Raw genomic sequence first — 23,470 nt, 5'->3', positions numbered from 1 at the left:
CACAAGCCCTTGTAGACTCATCATCAGGGGTCACAAATGACCACGGCAGGGGCTGGGGAGATGATTCAGTCAGGAAAGTACTTGTCATGAAGTCTCCCAAGAACTCATATTTTAAGGAGAGAGGGGAGCTGTGGTGGCATGTACAGTCCTGTCCCAGAACTTGGGGGACAGAGGCAGATGGGTCCTTAGAGCTGGCTTACTGGTCAGCCAGCTTTGCCTACTTGGTGAGCTACAGGCCATTAAGAGATTGTCTGAGAACACAAGGTGGGTTGCTCCTGAGGGATGGAGGCTGAGGCTATCCTCTGACTTCCATGCATGTATCCACACTTGCATCCACATGTGTGCACCTGTGCACATGAAAACACACCCTTCACTCACAGTGACTAAGCTACATTTCGCTTAACTTCTTCTTCTGATGCCCCCTCCACTTTGGTTGTTTTGAGACAGGGTTTCACTATGTAGCCCAGGTTAGCTCCTTTTTCCTCTACCTCCTCAGTGCCAGGACTATAGGCATGGACCACCATGCTAGGCACTACATCGTGTTTTCTTTTCTTTTATTGTCTCTTTTTTCCTTGATACAGAATCTTAAGGAGGCAGAAGACTCATCTTGCCTTACATCTCTGAAGTTTGGGAGACTTTTCCAAGGTTAGCTATAATAGCCTTGACCATGACATGGCTCCTCACTTCCCTGCACTTCTCACCTGGCACCCCATCTGCTTCTGAGCTGGAGACTCACCATCATGATTATAACCACTTACATCCTTCCTCCAATGTCCTGTTAGACATTTGTATTGCTGAGCACAGTGATATGAAGACAGCATGAGCTTGGGTGTCTGAAGGGAATTCTACTGACAGGGATGGATGGATGCACCCTCAAACATTTTCTCACAGCTGAGCACAATTTTGATGGAAAAGAAATACATCCAGACAGGACTGGAGATGCAGTTCAGCTTCAACGTCCAGCACTACATAAACTGATGTGGTGGGCACATGCCAGTGATCTTAGCATTTGGGAGGTGGAGGCAAGAGGAAATTCAAGGTCATCCTCAGCTATGTAGTATGTTGGAGGCCAGCCTGGACTATATGACATCCTGTCTTAAAAAAACAAGCAAGAAAACCCACAAAATAGTACTTATTCTAAATTATATAGTCTCTTACCTGATTCAACTTGGGCAAATCCTTTGCATTTTTTGACTTTGACTTATTTTCTGCAGTCCAGAGTTTCAGATAATTACGGTTTTCTTGAGAATTTGCCTTCTTCCCTACAACCAAATGCCAAGAGATGAGGGTCATAGGTCAGGAAACAGGAATTCAGGCAGCGAGCAGGTAAACAGGGAGGAAGACAGTGTACCTTTGTCCTGCTTCAGACTCACAGTGACGAAACCATCTTCTGCACTCTGTTTGCTTCTGCTGTCCAACCCAACGACTGTCAGGAAATATTGGGAAGAAAGAAGGGTTTATAGAACATAACCGCAGGCTTAGCAGAGAACATGAAGATCATCAGGCACAGTGGCCTGATTTAGCAAACAGAAACTTAAACACTGGCTGCGAGTCGGCTCAGCTGTTCAAGCTGTGGTGGATGCTCTCGCAGGGGCCCTGAGTTTGAGTCTCAGCATCCACATGGCACAAGAAGAGAACTGACTCTGGCAAGTTGTCCTCTGACCTCCAAACATGCTCCAAACACACACACACACACACACACACACACACACACACACACACACACACACACAGAGTAATATAACTAAAACCAAAACCAAAACAAGGCTGGGAACATATCTCAGTGGGAGTATCCTTCCATGCAAAAGGCCAAAACCCAAAATTGTATAAGTAGTCTGACCCCAGTTTTAGATGGGTATATTGTATATGTACATAATCACACACACTATAGGAAAAATGTGGATTAGTAGTATTTCAAAATATGAGTAAGTTTTTTCAGGATGTGTGTGTGTGTATATGTGTGATTTGTTTGTTTTTGTTTTTGAGACAGAGTTTCTCTATGTAGCTTTGGCTGTCCTAGAACTAGTTCTGTAGATCAGGCTGCCCTCAAACTCACAAAGATCCTCCTGTCTCTGCCTCCTGAGTGCTGAGATTAAAGGCAGGCTCCACCTATCTTATATATTTTAATCTTTATTTTAAGACATTCCCTATGAAGCAATTGTGCTTCTGTGATTAGAAAAGCACTCTGAAAAGGCATTGTTTAAGGACATTCTGTGGTGTGGCATGTAGCTGTCTCAGAAGCTTTTGGGTTAAGAGGGAACTCCTCTCTGAAATGGGCATCCTTAACAAGATAAGGCCAACATGTTACAGATGCACAGCTGCCCATGTGACAAACAGTGGTGTGCTCAGGACCACGTGAGAGGCCCTAATTACCGACTGTGTGATCTCATTAGGTCTCCAACACCCACAATTTGGCAGTTATCATCTCCATTATCCACAGAGAAACTGAGGCTTAGAGGCAGGAGTCTGCCTGTAGTCGCCTAGGCAACAATAGGCAGTTAACTCCCTGTCTGAGCTCCTCTCCTCAACAGTACTGCAAATTACAAAACAGCAGAGTCTGGTTTCTTTTTCTCCAGCCAACTCCTTGGCACCCACTTGAGGTTTAAAAGCAGGCCTATACTGTGCTTGTTTAGATACAGCAAAATTTAAGAGGCCCAAACAAACAACCAAGCCCAGAGGCAGCCTGTGTTTACTACTGGATCTGGGTGAGGTGCCGCTTACATTCCCAAGGCAAAAGTTACATGACTTAACATATGCCTTTGGAGACAGATGCAGTGAGCCCCAATGCATTTTTAGGCCAAACTGCATCCATGTAGACCAAATAATAACACAGATGAGGGTTTGACAGACTTCTGAAATGGACCAGATGGTGAACAGTCATGGCTGGAACTCCATGGAAGATTGGTTCCAGGATGCCCTTGTGGACACCAAAATCCACAGGCACTGAGATGTGCTGTGCAAGTGTGTATCATCTACACACACCCTCCTACATATTTTATTGTCTCTGGATGGCAACTAATGTGATGCAAACGCTATGTAAACAGTTGTTGGAATGTGTCAGTGTTTAGGAAACAAAAAACAAAAAACAAAAAAAAAAAAAAAAAAGGTTGCCCATGTTCAATCTAGATGACTGTTTTTGACTGAGTATTACTCAATAAACAATTGACTGCATCTGTGGCTGTGGAATCAGAGTCCAGCCCGTATTTTAGTCTTTGCAGGCCATATAGTTTCTGCTTTTACTGCTTGTTACTGTTACTGCGGCACAGATTGAATGAGTAACATAGGCATGCGCCTTCAACTTTATCAGTACTGGAGCTAGCATTTTATGTACTTTTTACATGGCAAGAAATATGTTACATCTGACTTTAAAATTTTTTTAAGTTTAAAACATGAACAGCTTTCTAAGTTCATGGGATCAAAACAGGCAGTTGGTTGGGTCTAGCCCATGGGCTGTCCTTTGATTTGCAGCTGTTATATAGGACATAGACAAATTATGACAATATCTTCTTTCAATCAACACTAGTAGTGTGTGTGTGTGTGTGTGTGTGTGTGTGTGTGTGTGTGTATGTGTGTGTGTAAAAGTCAGAGGACAAACTTGGGTGTGTTCCTCAGGAATGCCATTACCTTGGTGCTTGTCCATTAGGTCAGGTTAGTGGGGTTGCAGGTTTTGCCTTCTCAGAGCTGAGATTCCAAGTGCATGCCGAACACACCTTGCTTGTTTTAAAATGTAGGTTAAACTCTAGTCCTCCACTTGATGGCAGGTGCTTTAAAGCCCAAGCCGCCCTCCTAGCCTGAGAATGCCTTCTTAAACCAAAGCCAGTGGTGATTCTGGATAGTGGTGTGGCAACCACACAATGATGGGAGGAGAATGGCCCTAGCTGGGAGGGCGGAGTGTGTGGCACTACAAGCCATAGTTTTGCTGAGCCAGCAGGATGCAGTGGGTATGGTACCTGCTCCCCAAGGTGCTTACCCTCAAAAATGTGGAGGTCCCTATTAGACAAGCTAATTTACACCCCTCTTTGACTAACTTTGGCGTAAGATTTTCCCTAGTAACAGCAGGACATGAACACAGGTCCCTGCAGGGAGAAACGTCACCCACCGTGTGTACATTCTGGGGTGATGTCTTCAAAGAAGTACTGAGTTGCTTCAAAGGCAGAGTCAGGCTCATCTTGATCAGAGGATGGCTCTGTGGGAGAGTGTTGGGGCTGTGACTCAACAACAAGCTTCCTCATTCAGGAAAGTGACAGTGAAAGATAAAATCTGAAGTCATGAAGTGGGTTGGAGGACAGGGACACCTGGAAGGCCTCTGGGGGTGGGGGGCGGGTCACGGTTTTTAACTCTATCTTAAGCCCACACCAGTGTCCCTCTGTTTTCTTCTCTGTCAGGGCAATTTCCCAAAGACTTTGAAATATACTTGTTGGGTCAATTGTAGGACACTGTCTGCTATACTCACACTTAGTCCCATCTGGGGTGTGAGGGCTAATCTGCCTTCACTTTTATTTTTGTTTTTTCAGTATTTGATAGACCGGTTTAAGACTGAAAGCCACGCCTTAGCAGCATGCCCATCTGTCCCCACCAATGTTGAAACTCCTTCTCAAGACACAAGCCCTCAGCATCTCATTTCCCCCCTTAGAATGCTTGTGTCCTACCTGTCACCAAAGGCTCTGTAGCCTTTCTCTTGAAGAGAGGTGTGAAGTTTTCTATGAGCCCAACTCATTTCTGAGACAGGCAGATGACAATCAAATCAAGGACACCCTCATTGAGGAACTCAGTGAAGAGAAGCAACTTGGCCTGGACTTTGGGAAGGAATGACAGGCAGACAGGTGCCACCAAAAGGAAGAGATGTACAGCTAGGTCCAGGGCACCAGAGTCATGCTACTCTGTGTGGCCCACTTACCCGGCAAGACATGCATTTTGTATAGGAGTTTGAGTTTCTCTGTGAGGTCCCCATGGCATGCAGCACCTAGAAATCATGAAAAACCAGTGTGAAACACATCTTGTGAGTTAGCCATGCCCCAGTTCTGCCTGTGACCTGCTTGGGTTAAGATTCTCAAACCAGGAGGTTTGGTTCTAAATGCTTCATAATTAACTGTGAGCTACAGAAGAGACAGCCTCTCCTTGTCCTCAGTTTCCCCTTTGTAATGCTAGATGATAACAGAAAGATCTTGACTGGGACCCCATGATACACAGATTTCAAATGCATCAGTTAGATTAATAGCTATATGTATTGTAAGTGATTTATTAATGGGAAAGATCATAAAATTGGGCCTTAACATCCTAAACAACTACGAATTCAGAAATTAAAGAAGAGTATATTTAAGGTTAACTCCAAATTACTTGAGAAACTCTTTTTCAATGTTTTTTGAGTTCCCTGGAGTATGTTTTAATTTTGCTCTAACCTTGACTTTAATTTATTCTGGCTTATAAGGCTCAATCAAAAGAATCCTGCTACTTCCCCTTTAAACTCTGAGTTACTCCTGGAATCAGAAAATCTTCTGGAATATTTATTGAAGTCCCTGAGGATGAGCCAGCTTGGGAAGAGGGAGAGAGGACTGGGAATCCATAGGGCCCTTACGGTGATCCTGACCAAACTATTGCTCCCCTTGGGTTCTTATCCACAGCCAGCTTCTATGTTAGCTCGGAACCAATGTCTCTGAAGAGTGTCCTAGAGGGAATGAAGGCCAGGCGTTGGGGCAGATAACCCTCATTTACAGCCTGGCTCTGACCTGTGTGAGCTGCACACACCTCTCAGTTGGGATTGGTAGCCGGAATTTACAGCTGCCTAAAAAGCCAAATCTCAGCAAGTCACCTGACTTCGCTGAGCTTTTGCTTCCTCAGCTATCAATAGCAGTGTTAACAGTAGTCAGGCAGGTAATACTGTGACCCAAAATGTTGGTGTCACCCCACGAGTCCTACGTTGAACTTTGACCTCCAATGTGATGGAGCCATTGGCTTTGAGGGGTGAGTCAGTCATGAAGGCACCGACAATGGAATTAGTCCCATTACCAAAGGGGCTCCAGGGAGGATGCTTGTATTTAAGCCATGCTTCAAATATAGAAGGAACTGTTTACTGTATAAACTGACTGTGATCCACTGTATAAACTGACTGTGATCCACTGTGTAAACTGAATGTGATCCACTGTGTAAATTGACTGTGATCCACTGTGTAAACTGACTGTGATCCACTGTGTAAACTGAATGTGATCCACTGTGTAAACTGAATGTGATCCACTGTGTAAACTGACTGTGATCCACTGTGTAAGCTGACTGTGATCCACTGTGTAAACTGAATGTCATGCTCCCTTGATCTTGGGGTTCTCACCCTCTATAACTGCGAGCTATTCATTTCTTCTGTGTGAAAATTACTCAGTCTAAAAAGCACTTTGTCAGAGCAACTGACTGGGACAGATGACAGTCTTACTCAGTGGGGCAGTGACTGTACAAACTATACCTATGGTCTGTTGGGATTTAAACCTGCAGTTTGTAACTGGATCCTTAGGGCAAAGTAAATATGTGCATATAAACCACTGGGTCAGCGGCTGGTGCGAAAGCATTGTAGGAGTGTCAGCCGCCATCATTAATTAGTTCAAAGGACTGTTTGCATTATGTATACACTCACGCTCCTCTGCATAAGCCTACATGAAGTATGTGCACAAGGCTTTATATAATTATGAGGACAGACTTAACCCAAGAGGACTTTGCCGTGTAACACACTTGCAGCATCCTCTAATCTTCTCACCTCCTCAACATCATTCCTGCAGAGGGGAGTGCTCTCAGGAACCATCACTGGCTCTATGCCTGCTCTGTCATTTTGGCCTGGATTATACCATTTAAAGCAGATGGCAAGGCACAATTGGTTACTACTGATTGTCCATTTAGTAGTACCTAGAGTCACCTAGGCATCTAGGAGGGAGTTTCTAGATTGAGTTCACTGATGTTGGAAGACACATCCTAGATATGAGTGGGTTGTGTGAGCTCCCAGGCAAGTAAAGGACAGTAGAGCTTTGCCCACACCACAGACATCTCTCAGAGAGCACAGCAGGAGAGGGGCTTCTCCCTGTGCAAATCAGGCCTGGACCCACTCAGCTCCATAGACACAAAGGCCCTGTCATGTTAGAGTCAGGTAAGTTTGTTTCCCCACCAGAGAACTGGCTCCTCAAAAGTCATGTGACTGGCAGTCTACTAAACCAATTTATAGCATAGAAGGTCCCTGCCTCCTGCAGTACTTCCTCCCTGCACTCTCTCCCACAGGCTTAGAATCATTGCCTTTAAGGCTTGCCCATCTTCAAACAAGTTCGCATATGCAAATTAGGTGCACTTCCTCCCTTGTTTGTCCTCTCTTCTTGGTTGCTTCAGTAAACAGCAGACCCCTGACAGCCTCCCAGGGCCATGAGGAGTGGGGTCCCAGGCTAAACCGAGGTGAGGTGGCAGCTGAGCTCCTGACTGCAAGAGCAGTGTGACCTGTAGATGTTTCATGCTCCTGCTGCCAATGCTTTTCCCGCTGTGATGAGCTCAAACTGTGAGCCAAAGCAAGCCCTTCCTACTTAAGTTGCTTAAGTTGTTAGACATTTTGTCATAGGAAGAGAAAAGGAATGGATGCAAAGGTATCAGACTGGCACTCTCCTCTCAGAAAAATTCATCTGGCAGCCAGACACAAAGCTTGCTACACCTTGACCTCATATCCAGTCAAGCTCTTTTACCATGCAACATTTTCTTCATCCACTTGTAAGTGGAACAAGAGCCCAACAACAATGCAGGGAAGTGAGCAAGGTGGATGGGTAGTAACCCATGTCCTGCTGGTCAGGTGTATGGTGTATGCGCACGTGTGTGTGTGTGTGTGTGTGTGTGTGTGTGTGTGTGTGTGTGCGCGCGCGTGTGCCTCTGTGTGTGTGTGTGTGTGTGCTCATTTGTCCAAGCTATGGGTAGTCCTTCAGCCAGGAAACAGGCAGAAAAGACTTCCATTTAGACAGTGAGATGCTATCGTTTCAGTCTTTTATTAAAATTTTGGTTTAATGCTACTTAGAAATAGTATGAAATTATATATTAGAAATGTTTATCTATATGCAATTATTTTTACATAGGTATATTTTTAATTATCAAATTTGTTCTGTAAAACAGAAACAATCCAATTCACCATCTAGATTAGTGGTTCTCAACCTTCCTAACGCTGTGACCCTTTAATACAGTTCCTCATATAGTGACCCCCAACTCTAAAAATATTTGTGTTGCTACTTAATTATAACTTTGCTACAGTTATTAGTTATAATGTAAATATCTGTATTTTCCAATACTCTTAGGAGATCTGTGAGAAAGGGCTGTTTGATCTTGAAAGGGATCATGACCCACAAGTTGAGAACCATTGGTATATATTCCTTTTTCTCTGGGAAAACTATTAGGGTTGTACGATTATGTTAGCATTTTACTGCCATATGCATTTTCCATTAACATGTTTTTTAAAGCCTACATCGTGCTAGTTACTTATGTCATGTGTGTGTGTGTGTGTGTGTGTGTGTGAGTGCCCATGCATCACAGCTCTTGTGTGAAGGTCAGAGGACACTCTTTAGGAGGTGCCCTTTTTTCTCCACTATGAGGGTTCTGGGGATTGAACTCAGATCATCAGGCTTGGCAGCAGGAGTCTTCACCTGCTGAGCCACCTTACAAACCCTGTGATAAAATATTTTGAACTCATGCTGACATTTGTCTCATGTAGAAGGCTGTACATTGTCCATATAATACATCTATTAAATAAACACAACCTTACAACCATCAGACACTCCTCATATATGCTCCTTTTTCTTCTAGACCAAGTGTGGGACCCCTGAGGGAAGCAGAGGGGGACCCCAGGTTACAGCCCCACTGACCACACCCAACTCATGCAAGAACACAGACGCCTTACTCAGCCCAGAGACGAATTCCCGGAAGTTAATTAAGGAGTCCCCATTCTCATCTAACAGCTGGAACAAGCGTGAGGCCAGCACGTCAGAGTGGGTGCCACATGCCCAGGGAAAGAGAAGCACAAACATGCCCTTGAACTGCTCAAAGTCAATTCGGTACTGCTCCAGGTACGGCAGGCTGGGGTCGTGCCGGTCCAGGGCATTGCTGCTCCCACCCCAGTAGCAGCTGGTTAGATGTTCAGCCTGGAAAATGATACAGAGTGGTTATTCCCACTTATTCCCACATCACATATTACCCTAGACAGTGTTCAGTCTGCAAGTGTGTGCCCTTCCTACCATACACAGGTATACCTAACGTGACAACCTGTAAGTCTAGGAGATATCATGATTAGAATGAAGAACTAGGCTCAGCAACACCTTCCTGATGTTGTGCATAGAAACCAGCATCTCATTAGAAGAATGCAGGACCATACTACATCAATCATGTACCAAGTCAACATACATTTGGCCTACCTACCAAAAAGAGGGATAGTGGTGCCCTCTAGTGGCTAAGAGTTAAGTGGTGTTTAGGGAGAGCTCTCAATCCCAAACTCTGTTCCCTAGGAGAGCTTCACAGGATATTGATGTTGTCCTTTACATTTGCGCCTGGACTATCTTTGAACTGCTCCAAAGAAACACATTGAGATTTGTCTGTGGCTTTTGTTTTTGAGACAATGTTTCATGCAAGCTAGGCTGGCCTCAAAATTTCTCTGTAGTCAAGGATGACCTTGAAATCCCGATGTTCCCCTCTGCCTCCAACTCCCAGGTATTGGGATGAGAGGCAGCAACCACATCTAACTGCATATTAAGTCCAGAGAGTAAGTTAGAGATTGTGGTGAGATTGTTCCTTGCATGCTGGGAATCTTTTAAACCTTTTCCCTGCCAACTGCCACATTCTGATCTGTGACAATGACCACAACAGATGACAAATCTTTTTATGTAGAAGAATTACATTTTAAAAATTATTAAGATATAAACATAATTCTCAACAGAACAATTTCAAATAGCAGAAAGACACTTAAGGAAATGTTCAGCATCCTTAGTCATCAGGGAAATGCAAACCAAAACCACTCTGAGATTCCATCTTACACCGATCAGAATGGCTAAGATCAGAAACACCAGTGATAATGTTGGAGAGAATGTGGATAAAGGGGAACACTCCTGTATTGCTGGTGGGAGTGCAGACTTGTATAGCCACTGTGGAACTGAATATGGCGATTTCTTAGAAAATTAGTGATCAACCTACCTCAAGACCCTGCAATACTGTTGGGCATATGCCCAAAGGAGACACATTCACACCACAAGAACATTTGCTCAACTGTGTTCATAGCAACATTATTTGTAATAGCCAGACATTGGAAACAGCCAAGATGTCCCTTAACCGAAGTATGGATAAAGAAAATGTGGTATATTTACACAACGGAATACTACTCAGCAGTAAGAAACAATGACATCCTAAAATTCAAAGGCAAATAGACAGAATTAGAATAAACCCTCCTAAGTGAGGTAACCCAAAACCAGAAATATAGTATTATTCACTCAAAAGTGGATATCAGACATAAAGCAAAAGGCACCCATCCTACAATCCATAACCCCAGAGAAGCTTGAACCCTCTTCCAGAAACAGATGGAAGCAGATGCAGAAATCCACAACTAACCATTGAGCCAAGCTCCTGGAGTACAACTGAAGTAGGGGAGGAGAGATAATATGAACAAAGGAGTCAAGACCATGATGGGGAAACCCACAGAATCAGCTAGTGAGAGATCACTGACTGAGGTCTGACAAATGGGAACCTGCATAAAACCAAACTAGACTCCCTTAATATAGGTGACAATAGTGTGACTGGGACAATGTATGAGGCCACTGGCAGTGGGTCCAAGATCTAATTCTAATGCACAAACTGACTTAGTGGAGTCCATTCTATACGGAGAGATACCTTGCTCAGCCTAGACACAAGGGTGTGGCGAGGTGGAGAGGTGTCTTGGTCCTGCCTCAATGAGATGATGGGGCAGACTTAGTAGACTTCCTAAGGGAGGCCTTGCCCTCTCTGAGGAGCAGATGGGAGGTGGGGGGAGTGGGAATAGAGGAGGGAGGAGGAACTGGGATTGGAATGTAAAAAATAAATTAATAAAGAAAGAATTGGTAAATCATCCATGTACACTTTAATTTGTAATTGAATTATTAATAATTAGAAAGTATACAAAAATTATTACATTGCTGATTTTCTTGTTAAAAATCAGCACAAATAGTGGTTCAGTGAAAAAGGAAAAAGGGAACACAGAAACTGAACCCATGATGCTCTCCCCCTAGATGTGTGGACATGTAGGGTTTGGGTACAAACCTTCCATACAACAATGCCATATGTTAAAAACTTGGTCCCCAGAAGACGAATTCGATCATCTAGAGGTGACTGAATCATGACAGTCTGGCCTTCATCAATGGAGTAATCGTTTTTTGCCTTATTGGGACATGATAGAAACTTCTGGAAGTGGAGCCTGGTTGAAGGAAGTGTGTCATGGTCTAGAGGGCTGTGTCTTGCCTTGGACCCTCTCTTGGTGTATTTCTGTCCCCTGGCTGCCATGATGTGATGACTCTGCTCCTCCAGGCCCCTTTACCATGATGCTCTGCATCACCACAGCCCAGGACTGACAGAGCAGGCCAACCACAGGTCAGGAGACTTCTGAAACAGTGAATTCAAACTAAACAGGCCTCCTAACATGGTATGCTTCTTCTATTATCTATGTTATTTTTTCCCCCTAAAGGATGACTTGGGGTTTAGTAGGAGAAATTATAAAAATTTCAGGCAGAATTTGAACTTGATTATCAGTGTTCTATGGAAATCCAGGTTCCGTGTTCTAAGGTCCAAGAAAACAACTCATCTCTTGAGGAAGTGAGCTAAAATATCAACTTAAATTATTGCTAATAATTGATTTACTTTTCCTACTAAGTATGACAGCTTTGTTCTCCCAGCTGTCTTCTCCTTGTGTGTGTTGGGGACCTGTGGAACCCCTAAACCACCTAACAGAAAGACAAGAACTCCCCGAACAATTGCAGCAAATCCCCCCTGTCCCTTTGAATGGATGTGGATTTCCTTTGGAACTCACCTTGAAAAGAGCATACAGTTCTTCCAGCTCATCCATGGTAAATGAGGTCTCGGTCACAATGGTTCGCACCTATAAAGGGGTGAGCACAGTGACTCCTAGATCCAAAACATGTCACACTGAGAGAGACACACCTCTAAGTTCTGCCAAGCTGGAACTGAGGAGCCAGCAAGTGTGGAGGGGAAAGTGAGGTGCCCCCATCCCAGCTGCCCTTCAAAGCCTTACCACATTGCGCTTGGTGGTGTCCTCCAGGGTCTGGATCACTTTCAGCCTCTGCTTGAATCTCATCTGCTCAATCAAATCTGCCCGGATAGTTCCGAATTTCTGGAAAGGAGCAACATTGGTGTTTCTGAAACAAATGTGCTGAAATACACAGGGACACCTGCAGACTGTTGGAGATGTTCATGACACAGAATGAATGGCTTTCTGCATGACAGTGACCTAGACTGGACTTTATGTTGGAAAGCCACTCAGGGGTTAGGAGTTACTAATCTAGAGATTCTCACATTTCTAGCAACAGAACTAAGTTTCAGTCACATGTGTTTGCCTTGAGTCAACAGCCTATCCAGAAGAAAGCTTGGTTGTGAGGCCGTGTGTGAAGGAATTCGTGTGCGATGGGCAAGGAGAGCATCTGCTCTAAGGCTGGGAGATGAAGAGGCCGGGAGGAATGTTGGTCAGTCTCCCAGCTCCTTTATCCACATCTGTTGGGATCAGAAACCCACACGGGCATTTTGTGACCTGGCCACTTTCAAACATGCTTGTCTGTTTTCCCAACTCAGACAAGGCAGGAAGACATACTATTTATTTCCACAAAACAGCCCAATTCAGGAGTAGGTAAGAATTGTCATTAATGATGAAATTATTCATTAACTGTGGCTGGGAAAGAGAAGCTCCCAGAGGGAAAGTCTTCAGATCCCAACAGCAGCTCAGTGGCATCTACAGTGACTGTGGGGCTGGGTGATGGCTCAGCCAGTAAAGCGCTTGCTGCTCAGGGTTGAGGACCCGAGTTCTAATCCCCACAAGCCTCACAGAAAAAGCCTATAATAACAGTACTGGGAAGACAGAAGCAGGGGGGATTTATGGGGCTTTCTGGAAAGGCAGCTAACCTGTGGGGCTCCATGTTCAGCAAGAAGATCCTGTCTCAGAAAACTAAAGTGCAAGCAATTAGTGAAGAAAACTGATGTCAACATCTAGCCACCGCATGCATGTACACACACACACACACACACACACACACACACACACACACACACACACACAGTAACCATCAAGGGACCAATTTAATGGCATAGGCCTTGCTAGATTTTTTTTAGGACTCAAGAGGCTGATCTAGGAGTGTTGACTTCACTTCTGGGACAAGGCAGGGTGCTGCTGAGGTCCCTCCTGTATTCTTTCTGAGGCCATTGCAGGTTTGACTAGAATTCGGGGTCTTTAATGGAGAACCCTACAGAAAATTACCCAGCTCTATTCTAGGAATCTGAGGTCAGGATGTCCTAACTGACTTATCTAACTTTAGCCTGCTTGTGTGAACCCCTATATCTGAGCGTCTGTTAAACTCTTTGTTTCTGTGAAGCTGCCAAGTGAGATACAAGGACATGGTTTATGCCTTTTAAAAACCCAGTGGTCTGAATACCTGGGTGTGGTCCCAGTTAGCTGGAATAAAGATTTTCAACTGGCTATAAAGTTTGTCTGAATGATTATCTCTAGTGAGATGCTGGTAACACTTCAAGGATAGCCCAAGATACATAACAAGACTTTTTCTCGGTAAAAAGAAAGAGAAATTAAAAATAAATATATAAATGAATAAATGTCACATCTACTTCAGGGGAGTTCTAACTACTTAGGGTGGGAATGGGGACTGAATCCCCTATGAAGGTCTCCCGTGATGACTCCTCAATCTACTGAGAGTTGAATCTGACATGCTTCTAGATCATGTACCAGAGGCCCAGGCTTGCCATACCATTTACAACAAGTTAAAGACCAAGAGAAATCTCAGGTTCCACTCAGTGTCAATCTCTGAGATCAAAACTGTTAGCTTCCAGGTAGTTGCCTGTCTCTGACACCAATCCTCACAATGTAAAAGGGACAAGATTTCTGTCTGTCCCCAAATTTAATTCCTGGTTGCTGCAGCAGTGACAGGAATGGAGTTTAGGCTAGAAAGGATGCTATGGAAAGGGCTTGCAGAAGCAGGATACTTCTGAATTTCTGCCTTGTGAGGACGTGGACCCCCCCTCCCCCACCTGCAGGACACAGACAGACAGATGGGGAACACTGGGACACTTATCTCTCGGCTGGCTGGGAAGCACACCTACCTCGTAGGATGTTCCTATGAGTCTGAAGATGTCCACCGCAGGGTAGGGCCCCACATCGTCACTGAGCAGGGAGTGGAGATGAGGGATGGGAGGCAGGGTGCTGTCTTTGTTGGTCACACTGTCTAAGTACCTTAGATAAGACATGAACCAGCTATCACTGGAAAGGAAATGGAACGCCTCGCTTACAGATCTCTAATTTACATATTAAAACAAAAGTCTAAGATCTTCTTGTTTCTTTTTGTTGTTTTTCTCTCTCTCTTTCAAGTACCAGGGATTGGACCTAGCATCTTCTGCATGCTAAGCAACTCTACAGCCCCAGCCCCCTTTCTAATTTTTATTTTGAGATTGGTTCTTACTAAGTTGGTCAGGCTGGCTTTGAATATATGATTCCCCTGCCTCAGTTCTCTGAACAGCTGGGATTACAGTGTGCAACACCACACCTTACTAGACTTTCTTAAAAACAGAAAGAAACTCCCTTTATCTTTAAAGAAAAAGAATATTGGGCCAAAGATATGGCGTTAAGGTCACTTGCTGTATCCTGAGGGCTGGAGTTTGGATCCCAGTACTCACATAACAACCCATGTATCCAGCACACTGTAACGCCAACTCTATGGGAGGCAAAGATAGAAGACAGGAGGATCCCTGGGGTTCACTGCCTTCCAGCTTAGCCAGGGAACATGAGTCTCAGGTTTAGGGAGTGGCCCTGCCGCAAAAGGATGGGTAGAGAATGATGGACAAAGATACCAACGCTGTCTGCATATGAGCACAGATGCATCTACCTTCATACGTATGCACATAAATATCATATACAACCAGATGATAAATAAATGTTAAAAGTGAAAAAGAATATGAAAATATGTCTTTGGCTACAGAGAATAATAAGCCGTTTGATCAATTAAGTCAAACTGAGAAGGTGGCCCCCAAACCAGACATAGTATAGTACCTTCCCAAAACAGTCATGGCCTCTCCGTCATCCTTGCAATTTAACAGTTTGTCCACATTGGCATCCAGTACAGCAAGGGCCAACTGGAATATCACTTTGATTCCTTCATAGAAGAAACAGTCCACAACCACCACTGCACTCTCAAATGGCATCACACTGAGAAACAGTGTAAGGAACCATGACAGGGAGATGGTAGAAATCACACCCAGGTCCTGCATGCAGTCATACAGCTGTGGGACATAGTCTCGTGCCAGCTCCTCGAAGACTCCCTGGTCCACCAGGGCACCTGAGTGGGTGACACAAAATGATCAGTTCTCCTGCGCCTTCCCGGAGAGCCGAATCAAACGGATGAACTGTGTTCTGCTTTCATTTCTGTGGCAATAACAAAATGCCTTGATGGAAGCAACTTAGGGGAGAAAGGGTTCAAATTAGCTCGTGGTTCCAGCATGTAGTCCATCACGGCAGTGAACTCAAGGCGGCAGCACGAGCCTACAGCTGTTCACACCACAGGCAAGAGCTGAGAGAAATGAGCAATGCATGGTTTGTGCTCAGCTAGCTTTCTCTATGCTTACACAAGCCAGGGTCCCCAAACAGGGAGTGGTACTGCCCACGCAGGCTGTCGGGACAGTCCTCTACAGACAGCCAATGCCTCATTGAGATTCTCTTCCCAGGTGATTGTGGGTTATGACCAACCAACAGTAGGAACTGACCATGACACTTGCTCAGTCCCAAGGCGTGGATTGCTTTTCAAGGCTCTTTTTCTTTGAGATTTTAGCTGTACACATCATACCCTGCTTGCTGACATTTTAAGCTGGTACCACACAGGCAGTGGTCTTTTTTATTGGATTTTGAATCACCCGGGAGGTACATATTTCAGCATTCCCGGGAAGGTGTTACCGGGGAAGTTTAACTAGGATTCGAGAGGCCACTCTGAATGTGGGCATCACTATCCCAAGAGCTGGGGTCCTGGACTAAATAAAAATATTCACTTCTGTTTCCTGACCCAATGTAGCAGCTGCCTTGTGTTCCCTCTGCTGTGACTTCCCTGTATGGTGGACAGTATGGGCAAACTCCAAGCCACAACAAACCCTTCCTCCCTTGAGCTGATTTTTGGCTAGGTATTTTGTCACAGCTCTGAGGAGGAGAACTAATATGATGTTACAATCCTTTCCCATGAGACAGACTAAGGTGTTTAACCGCAACCACACATACCTACAACTCTGGTGTTGTAGTAGTCGGGAAGCATCCTCTCACACAAGGCCACGAGCAGCCAGAACGCCTCCTCCTCTTTGGCATACAGAAGCAACACTGAAGTGACAATGTTCATGGCCTAATGGAAGGAGAGAGGACGCCATCACAGTCTGCATGCGTCAAGTGTATTCTACATAGAAGCCATCTGGACTGGAAGCCGGCAGGATCTCAGAGCATGCCATTTGGCAAGCAGCTTCTGACCCCATTTTGAGAATGAAAGGTGATTGTGCACCTTAGTGAACCCACAAAAAACACTATCTGTCTGGTGGCACCCCCACAGCACAGGCCAAAAATACAAAAACAAAACAAAACAAAACCCAAAACAAAACAAAAAAGATCTATTCCTGCAAGTATGTAAGTGCCACTCTATAATTTTATTGGGCTGAATCGAGACTGTAAGGGCATGCAAAGGTATCAGACTCAGGAAATTCAGGCCCAAGAACTGACTGGACATGCCAGGCTGAAGGAAAGTTGTAACATCCTCAGCTAGACCCCATAAAGAGAAGAACACCCCGGCTGCTATGGGGACAGCTGATACCTAGTGAGTGCATGCGGGACAGAGAGACAGAGAACTCCACATAGTCCCAGGGTTATCTAAGTGGCTGGGTTCCCACTGTTGACAAGGCCAACTTGTCAGGGCCTCTACCCACCCATCCATCTGTGGGTTTCTTGCTTTCTCTCATATAGGCCTGCCTGTTTGCTCCTGCAGCTGGGCTGAGCCCTATCACTCTGTCAGACCTGTGACCCTCGGCACCCAATGCTTTTGCAGCAGCTTCCTCCTGGCAGACTGGGTCCCTATCAATACAGGCTCTATTTACATTTATGTCAGCCTGTGGCTCAAACCCCACTCTTCCACAGCCTCTTTAACCCTCTGGATCCAGACAGACAGACAGACTGATAGACTGACAGACTGACAGACAGTAATCGAGATTGGAATTAAAAACTTGTATTAAGCTGGGCCAGAAGGTGGAAGTAGCTGACAAATTGCTACTGCTGAATCCCAAGACCTTGTGGATTTATTGTCATTCAGTAAATTTTGGCATTATGGAAAGACACGTGTGTGTTAGTCTATGTTTTTGATACAGTTCACTCACAACAAGATTGGCCAAAAAGAAAAAAAAAGAAAGGAAGGAAGGAAGGAAGAAAAAGAAAGAAAGAAAGAAAGAAATAAGAAAAATTAGTGATTCTTGCAGGTGCCAATAAACTTCCAAGAAAAGCCAGGATTCCCAGAGCACAGAGGCCTGGCGAGTTTCCTTCTTCTTGTGTTTGCTTATGGCCCTTCAGAATGGAAGCCAATAGTCCCCTCAGACCCCTGCAGGGTCTTTCCTCACCAGCACCATTGTCTGCCTGACTCAAGCATGCGCAGGCAAGCCCTTACTGTAGAGCCTCTGCCCCAAGCCGGTCTCACAGAGCTTTCAGCCTGCTAAATCCCTTCAGTATTCTTAATCCTTAGCTCTGTGGAGGTAAATATTTCCCTTTACTCTCCATAAATAGTTCCTATGAGCAAGGACATGGGGCTCCAGGTTGTCCACAGAGAACAAGGGACCCTTTTAGAGCTGGAGCCCTCCTCCCTTATTTCCACCTAGGAAAGGTTGTTCAAGATGAATAAAGGTGATTCAAACTCTAAAGTGCCCGGATTTTATTAAAAGATATTATCAGAAAGCGCATAACCACTAATCGGCTCAAAGGTAACTGTCCTTTAATTAAAAAATGGAGATCAAAAGATAAAAATGAATTCTATTCTGCCAGAAGCCAAGTAGCTCCTGAGTTTCTTTGATCTTTCAGAAACCAATCAGACTTGTGCAATACAAATCCCCTAAAAGGTGTCTGACTGAAAAGGTTCTTTCTTACAAGCCTTGGTATTCCAAGGGAAGTGGTTATTAAAATTCCACATGAGAATTAGCCTGACGGTTCCAGTCCATGGTCATGACCAAGGTCAGTTCCTCAGGCAAGACAGGGTTCCACGGCTGTTATTTCTCATGGGTTCCTATGAGACATGAGGGGGATTGAGTTGGGTGAGGGGCTCACCAGCCTTGAGTGCTGCTGCCACAGACAAAAAAACAACACTATAAAGTTAATGAATCAATTTGGAGATATATTTAAATTAAGTGCTACCAAAAAGATAAATAATGTGGCCTAGGAAAACGTGTGTGTGAGAGAGAGTGTGTGTGATAAGAAGTGTGTGTGTATACATGCACATGTAGGAGAAAGACGAATGTGTCTAAGAGTTAAAATCTTCTTCTGGTTTTCCATGGATAATGTGGTCTTTGTGTCTACGACCACATTATCTTAGAGCTTTCTAACAGCCACTTATATTCTAGGTATTAGTACAAGTCATTATCTTAATTTTATGTGGGCAATATTTTTTTTTTTGTTAGACTGCAATAAAACATTTACTTCATTCAACCTGTGTAAAAACATAGCCCTAGTGTGTGAAAAGGTTGGCGTCCAGTGGCTTAAGCAGTCATGGTGTAAGAAGACGCAGTAGGAGCAGAAGGGCAATCCTAACAAGAATGTGTGGGGCTGGGTACTCTGCACATAGGATGCTATGGGAGGTGGGCCAGTGAGTGATCCCAAGATGCTCACTAGTCACTCAGCTAGACAAGGACTGGACAGAAATGCCGTTATTGGTCCCTTCTCAGGGCAGTAGTTGTCTATCAAAGTAATGGTGCCCCTTTGATCTTCAGAGTGGGGTTTATACTGTTGCCTAGTGGATAGGAGTTGGAGATACTGCTGAACATGCAACATAGCACTGGGCAGCATGCAGGACAAAGAATTTTCTTGCTAGAGAACTAATACACTCCCAGTGAGAAATCATTCCACACACTTAGAGATGATGGAACGGCGCTTTACTAGAGTATGTGCATGGCGGACTGGAGTTAACACCCCAAAAGGATTTGGCCCTGGCTGGTGATTTTACTAATTTGTATGAACCTCAGGGTGAGGTCTTTCACGCATACTGTCATCCTCAAATCTCCTCAGGCCCCAGCTCCACTTACACTTCGAACAATTTAAACAGGGCTTAACCATTGGGCAGACGGAGACTCAGGAAAGATGGCATCACAGCTATGTTTTAAGTACACCAGTGCCGTTCTTTTTAAGTAGTTCTCACCTGGGGTCATCTGCACATCTGGCTTTTCTCAAGAAGAGAACGGGGGGGGGGGGGGCTTTATGGCATTCCAGGACTTAACACTGGCTGTCACCCTGTGCTGTCCCCTTAAGCTGCCTGTAGAGGCATATTCTTTGGGGAAGGGCCTGATGGCTGGTCAATCTTGGTGAACAGGTATTAACACCCTAGCATCAATTTTTCTTATCTCTAAAGATCTGGTTAGTATAGACTTATCTTTGGCATCCTTAGGGAACAGTGCCCCCTTAGCTAAATTCTACTTTGTGTGATTTGATGTCTCCTAAACAGATCTACCTACAAAACCTTTATAACACCAGTTCTATCATTTTGAGTTTCTGCTACATCACTCTGACTACCATGCCGCGTGATAGTGCCACGGTTGAGACACCCTGCTGCACTGACTCCCATTAGCCATAGAGAGAGCCTTTTTGTCCATTATCTGCTGGCAAACAAAACAGAACAATGTTTAGTTTGTCAGTATAAATGTTAGGCAGGAGGTTAGCTCTGCAGGGGACTGACCAACTAGACCCCAAAGACTGGACATGGTGAACAGTGGGTGGATCATCTCAGAGTCCTCCAAACAGATTTCAGGATCAACAGCCAATAGTGGAGCAGCCGGGCCAGCTCACTCCTCCAGGAGAGTGCAGTCATTCCCCAGGTGAACTTTTTCAACTTTGGGTTCTTAACCCCCCACATATGTAGTCTTGCTTCCTTTGTGTCTTCTCACAACAAACTGAAATCTATGTATAACAGTGTTTTGATAAAAACAAAACAAAACAAAACAAAACAAAACAAAACAAAACAAGACAAAACAAAAAACCAAAAACCAGCCCCTTTCCTATAAGTGATCACGCTGAGGGAGGCATGGCGTGGCAACCAGAAGGGGATTGCAAACCCGCTGCCTGCCGGGGTTGGGCATTGCTGCTAGGCTGGGCCAGCTCTGGCTTCCTTGCTTACTCTAATTAAACTCCTGGCTGGTTGATCTGGTGCAGAGTCTCATCCGAATGCCCCTCTTTCAGGATGGTAGGAACTGAGGTTGGATCAAGATTGGATGGCACTTAGAGCCCTCCCCAAACATAAACTCATGGCAGTTACCTGGCAATACCCTATGTTGGGATTGTGAAAAGCATAAGCCGTTAAAACTCTCCTCAGAGCTGCGATGCCCATTTCGTTCTGGAAAGCTGGGTGTTCGGGAAGGGAACGGTGTAAGTCTCTCTCAATCTCCTCGGTGGCAAGATTGTACTTTCCCATAGACTTCTCCACTAGGTCCTCATAGTACCCGGGGTGTGTGGCCTTCTCGTTGATGGCCCCTGGGAAGCACACAACAAATAGGACATCAAAAAAGCTGAAGTCCTGCTGTTCCAGCTATAGACAGTACAGACTGGCTGAACTCTGCTTTCCCATCGATCAAAGGAAATCGGGGTGTGGGGGGTGGGGGGGTGGGGTGGGTTAAAAGAAAATCACTTTAAAGGGTGTTTCCACTTACATCTAGACTAGTAATTTACCTGTGGCCTCTCCCCTCTCTCAGTCCCACAGCAACATGGACACTCCACCTTCCCATACGAGCTAAGGTACACAAAATTGCATTCTAAGCTTACACAGACCATGCTGAGAAATGCTTGGGGGCAGGTGCGGGGAGTCAGAATTAGTCAGGCTGAGTTCTCACTCTTAGTTGCTCTCTTTGCTCTTGATTTATGAGAAGTTTTGTTAAGATTTCACTTGAGAAGGAGGAATACCTCTCAGGAATGCCTTTAGGCCTGTTTCTTAAAGATCAACTGCAAAGAAGACAGCGACAGAGAGAAAAGGAAGCCTCCGAAGAGTCGAGGGATTTCTAAAGGGGCAGGCAGGGTGAGGCTGAGGGCCCTCCTAGTAAGGATGGGTCCCTGCTACTGATGGGGACCCTTGGGTTGTAGGGATGTGGTTGCAGAATGGGACAAAGAATTGCTGATTTGAGATATTTGTGTTAAGATTCTTAAAGACAGAAAGGCCCTGGGTATGCACATATGTAAAGCTCAATATCAGTGTGAATTTACACTGCCACCAGGAAAACCGAGTACCCGAATGCACAAGAAGAGACTGCACCCTCACCTCACACCACATCCGCAAATCAACACAGTACAACACATATCAAGGACTAGAGCATAAGTCAAAAAGCTACCAGAGGAAAACAGGGAGGACATCTCTTGTCAGAGCAATTAGGTTCTGGATATGACATCAAGCATATCCACAGTAGAACTAGAAATAGGTTAAGATCTCGTAAGTTCAAAAAACTTTGCTCATCAAAGAGAGCAATCAACAGAGTGCAAAGGGAACTGTCAGGACAGAAGGACACACAAACAAGCAATGTATCCAATAAAGTGTAATTACCCAGGCTACAAAGCTATACAAGGACTCTGGGTGTCTCAGTAAAAGCACTCCTCATGCAAGCCTGATCAACTGAGCTTGATCTCTGGAACCCAGAGAGAAAAGTGAGAATCAATAGTGGATACATTGTCCTCTGACTTCCACATGTATACACACACACACACACACACACACACACACACACACACACACACTACACATACTAATAATAAATAAAAAATTTAAAAAATAGGGACCAGAGAAATAGTTTAGCACCTGCTGCTCTCACAGAGGACCTGAGTTCAGTTCCTGGCACCTAAGTCAGGCAGCTCACAAGGTTTGTACCTCCTGCCCCAGAGGACTTAATGCCCTGTACTTGTCTCCAAGAATACCTACACTAATGGCATATACTCACAGAAACATGCTAAAACATAAAGAATACTAACACTTATCATTTTTTAAATGTACAGAAATTAATACAAAACAATAGCCAAAAAGCACAAAATACTAACAAATCAGCAAAAGCCCAATTAAAAATAGGCAAAGAAAAAGACATTATTCAAAAAGAGATACACCACTGTGCCCTCCCATTACTAATCATTAGAAAAATGTAAATAAAAATCAAAAATAGGGAAAACAAATATATTAAAGATTCAGGATAAATATACAAAAATAAACTCCATGTACAGATGCTAGCAATGAACAATTGTCAAATGAAAGAAAACAATTCTAATCATAATAGGATCAAAAATATAAATATTTAGAAGTATAATGAAATAACTGGCAGACTTGATATATTGCAAGCTACAAACAGCTCAAAGAAATGAACAAAGATCCAAATAAACAGAGGGAGATCCTCTGTCCATAGATTGGAGTTGCTAAGATAGAGAAAAACCCAGGCCAAACTCACCTACAGATTTAACACAACACCCATCAAAATCACAGGAGTCCTTTCTGTAGAGACTTGATTAGCTGACTCTAAATTCTTTGGAAATGTAAGTGACTCTAAGTGTCCAAAATGATCTTGAAAGAAAAAAAACAATTATTGGAGGACTCCTACGCCTTTGTCTCACAACTTACTACAATGTGTGATATTGGCATAGCAGATATAAATCAATGGATTAAAACTTGAAGTTTAGACTTAAATCATCCTATTTATGGTCTTTTTTCCCCCTTTCCCTTCTTGAGGTGTTAAGACAACTCAGTTCAGGGAATCATAATCAACAAAGAATGCCAGGACAACGTGACACTCATATAGACAGGAGTGAAGTTAGGTCGTTCCTTCTACCATGCAGAAAGTAACTCAAATGGCAGTAATCTAAGTCTCAAGTCTCACTAGAAAGCACAGATACAAGCCAGTGAGTCTCAGTTTTCCTAGTGCTGCAATCCCTCATGCTGTGGTGATCCTCAATCATAGAATCATCTTTGTTGCTACTACATAACTGTAATTTTGATAGTTA

At 44.3% G+C, this 23,470-nt stretch overlaps 1 protein-coding gene across 1 annotated transcript in view; it reads right to left on the bottom strand.

Annotated features, from left to right (window-relative positions):
* The window catches only part of Tbc1d9 (TBC1 domain family member 9), a 97,740-nt gene that overhangs the window by 2,258 nt on the left and 72,012 nt on the right, over positions 1-23,470 (bottom strand). The window contains exons 10-20 of the mRNA XM_051194895.1: positions 20,763-20,977; positions 16,502-16,619; positions 15,290-15,575; positions 14,347-14,476; positions 12,260-12,358; positions 12,038-12,106; positions 8,897-9,137; positions 4,898-4,963; positions 4,100-4,186; positions 1,352-1,426; positions 1,159-1,262 (exon numbers count right to left, since the gene is read on the bottom strand). Of these exons, the coding sequence (XP_051050852.1) occupies positions 1,159-1,262; positions 1,352-1,426; positions 4,100-4,186; positions 4,898-4,963; positions 8,897-9,137; positions 12,038-12,106; positions 12,260-12,358; positions 14,347-14,476; positions 15,290-15,575; positions 16,502-16,619; positions 20,763-20,977 (1,490 nt within the window). The remainder of the gene's footprint in view (positions 1-1,158; positions 1,263-1,351; positions 1,427-4,099; positions 4,187-4,897; positions 4,964-8,896; positions 9,138-12,037; positions 12,107-12,259; positions 12,359-14,346; positions 14,477-15,289; positions 15,576-16,501; positions 16,620-20,762; positions 20,978-23,470) is intronic.

Source organism: Phodopus roborovskii, unplaced genomic scaffold (assembly GCF_943737965.1).
Source record: "Phodopus roborovskii unplaced genomic scaffold, PHOROB, whole genome shotgun sequence".
NCBI lineage: Eukaryota > Metazoa > Chordata > Mammalia > Rodentia > Cricetidae > Phodopus > Phodopus roborovskii.
Note: the sequence above shows the minus strand (reverse complement) of the source record. Positions and strands in the feature narration are given on the sequence as shown.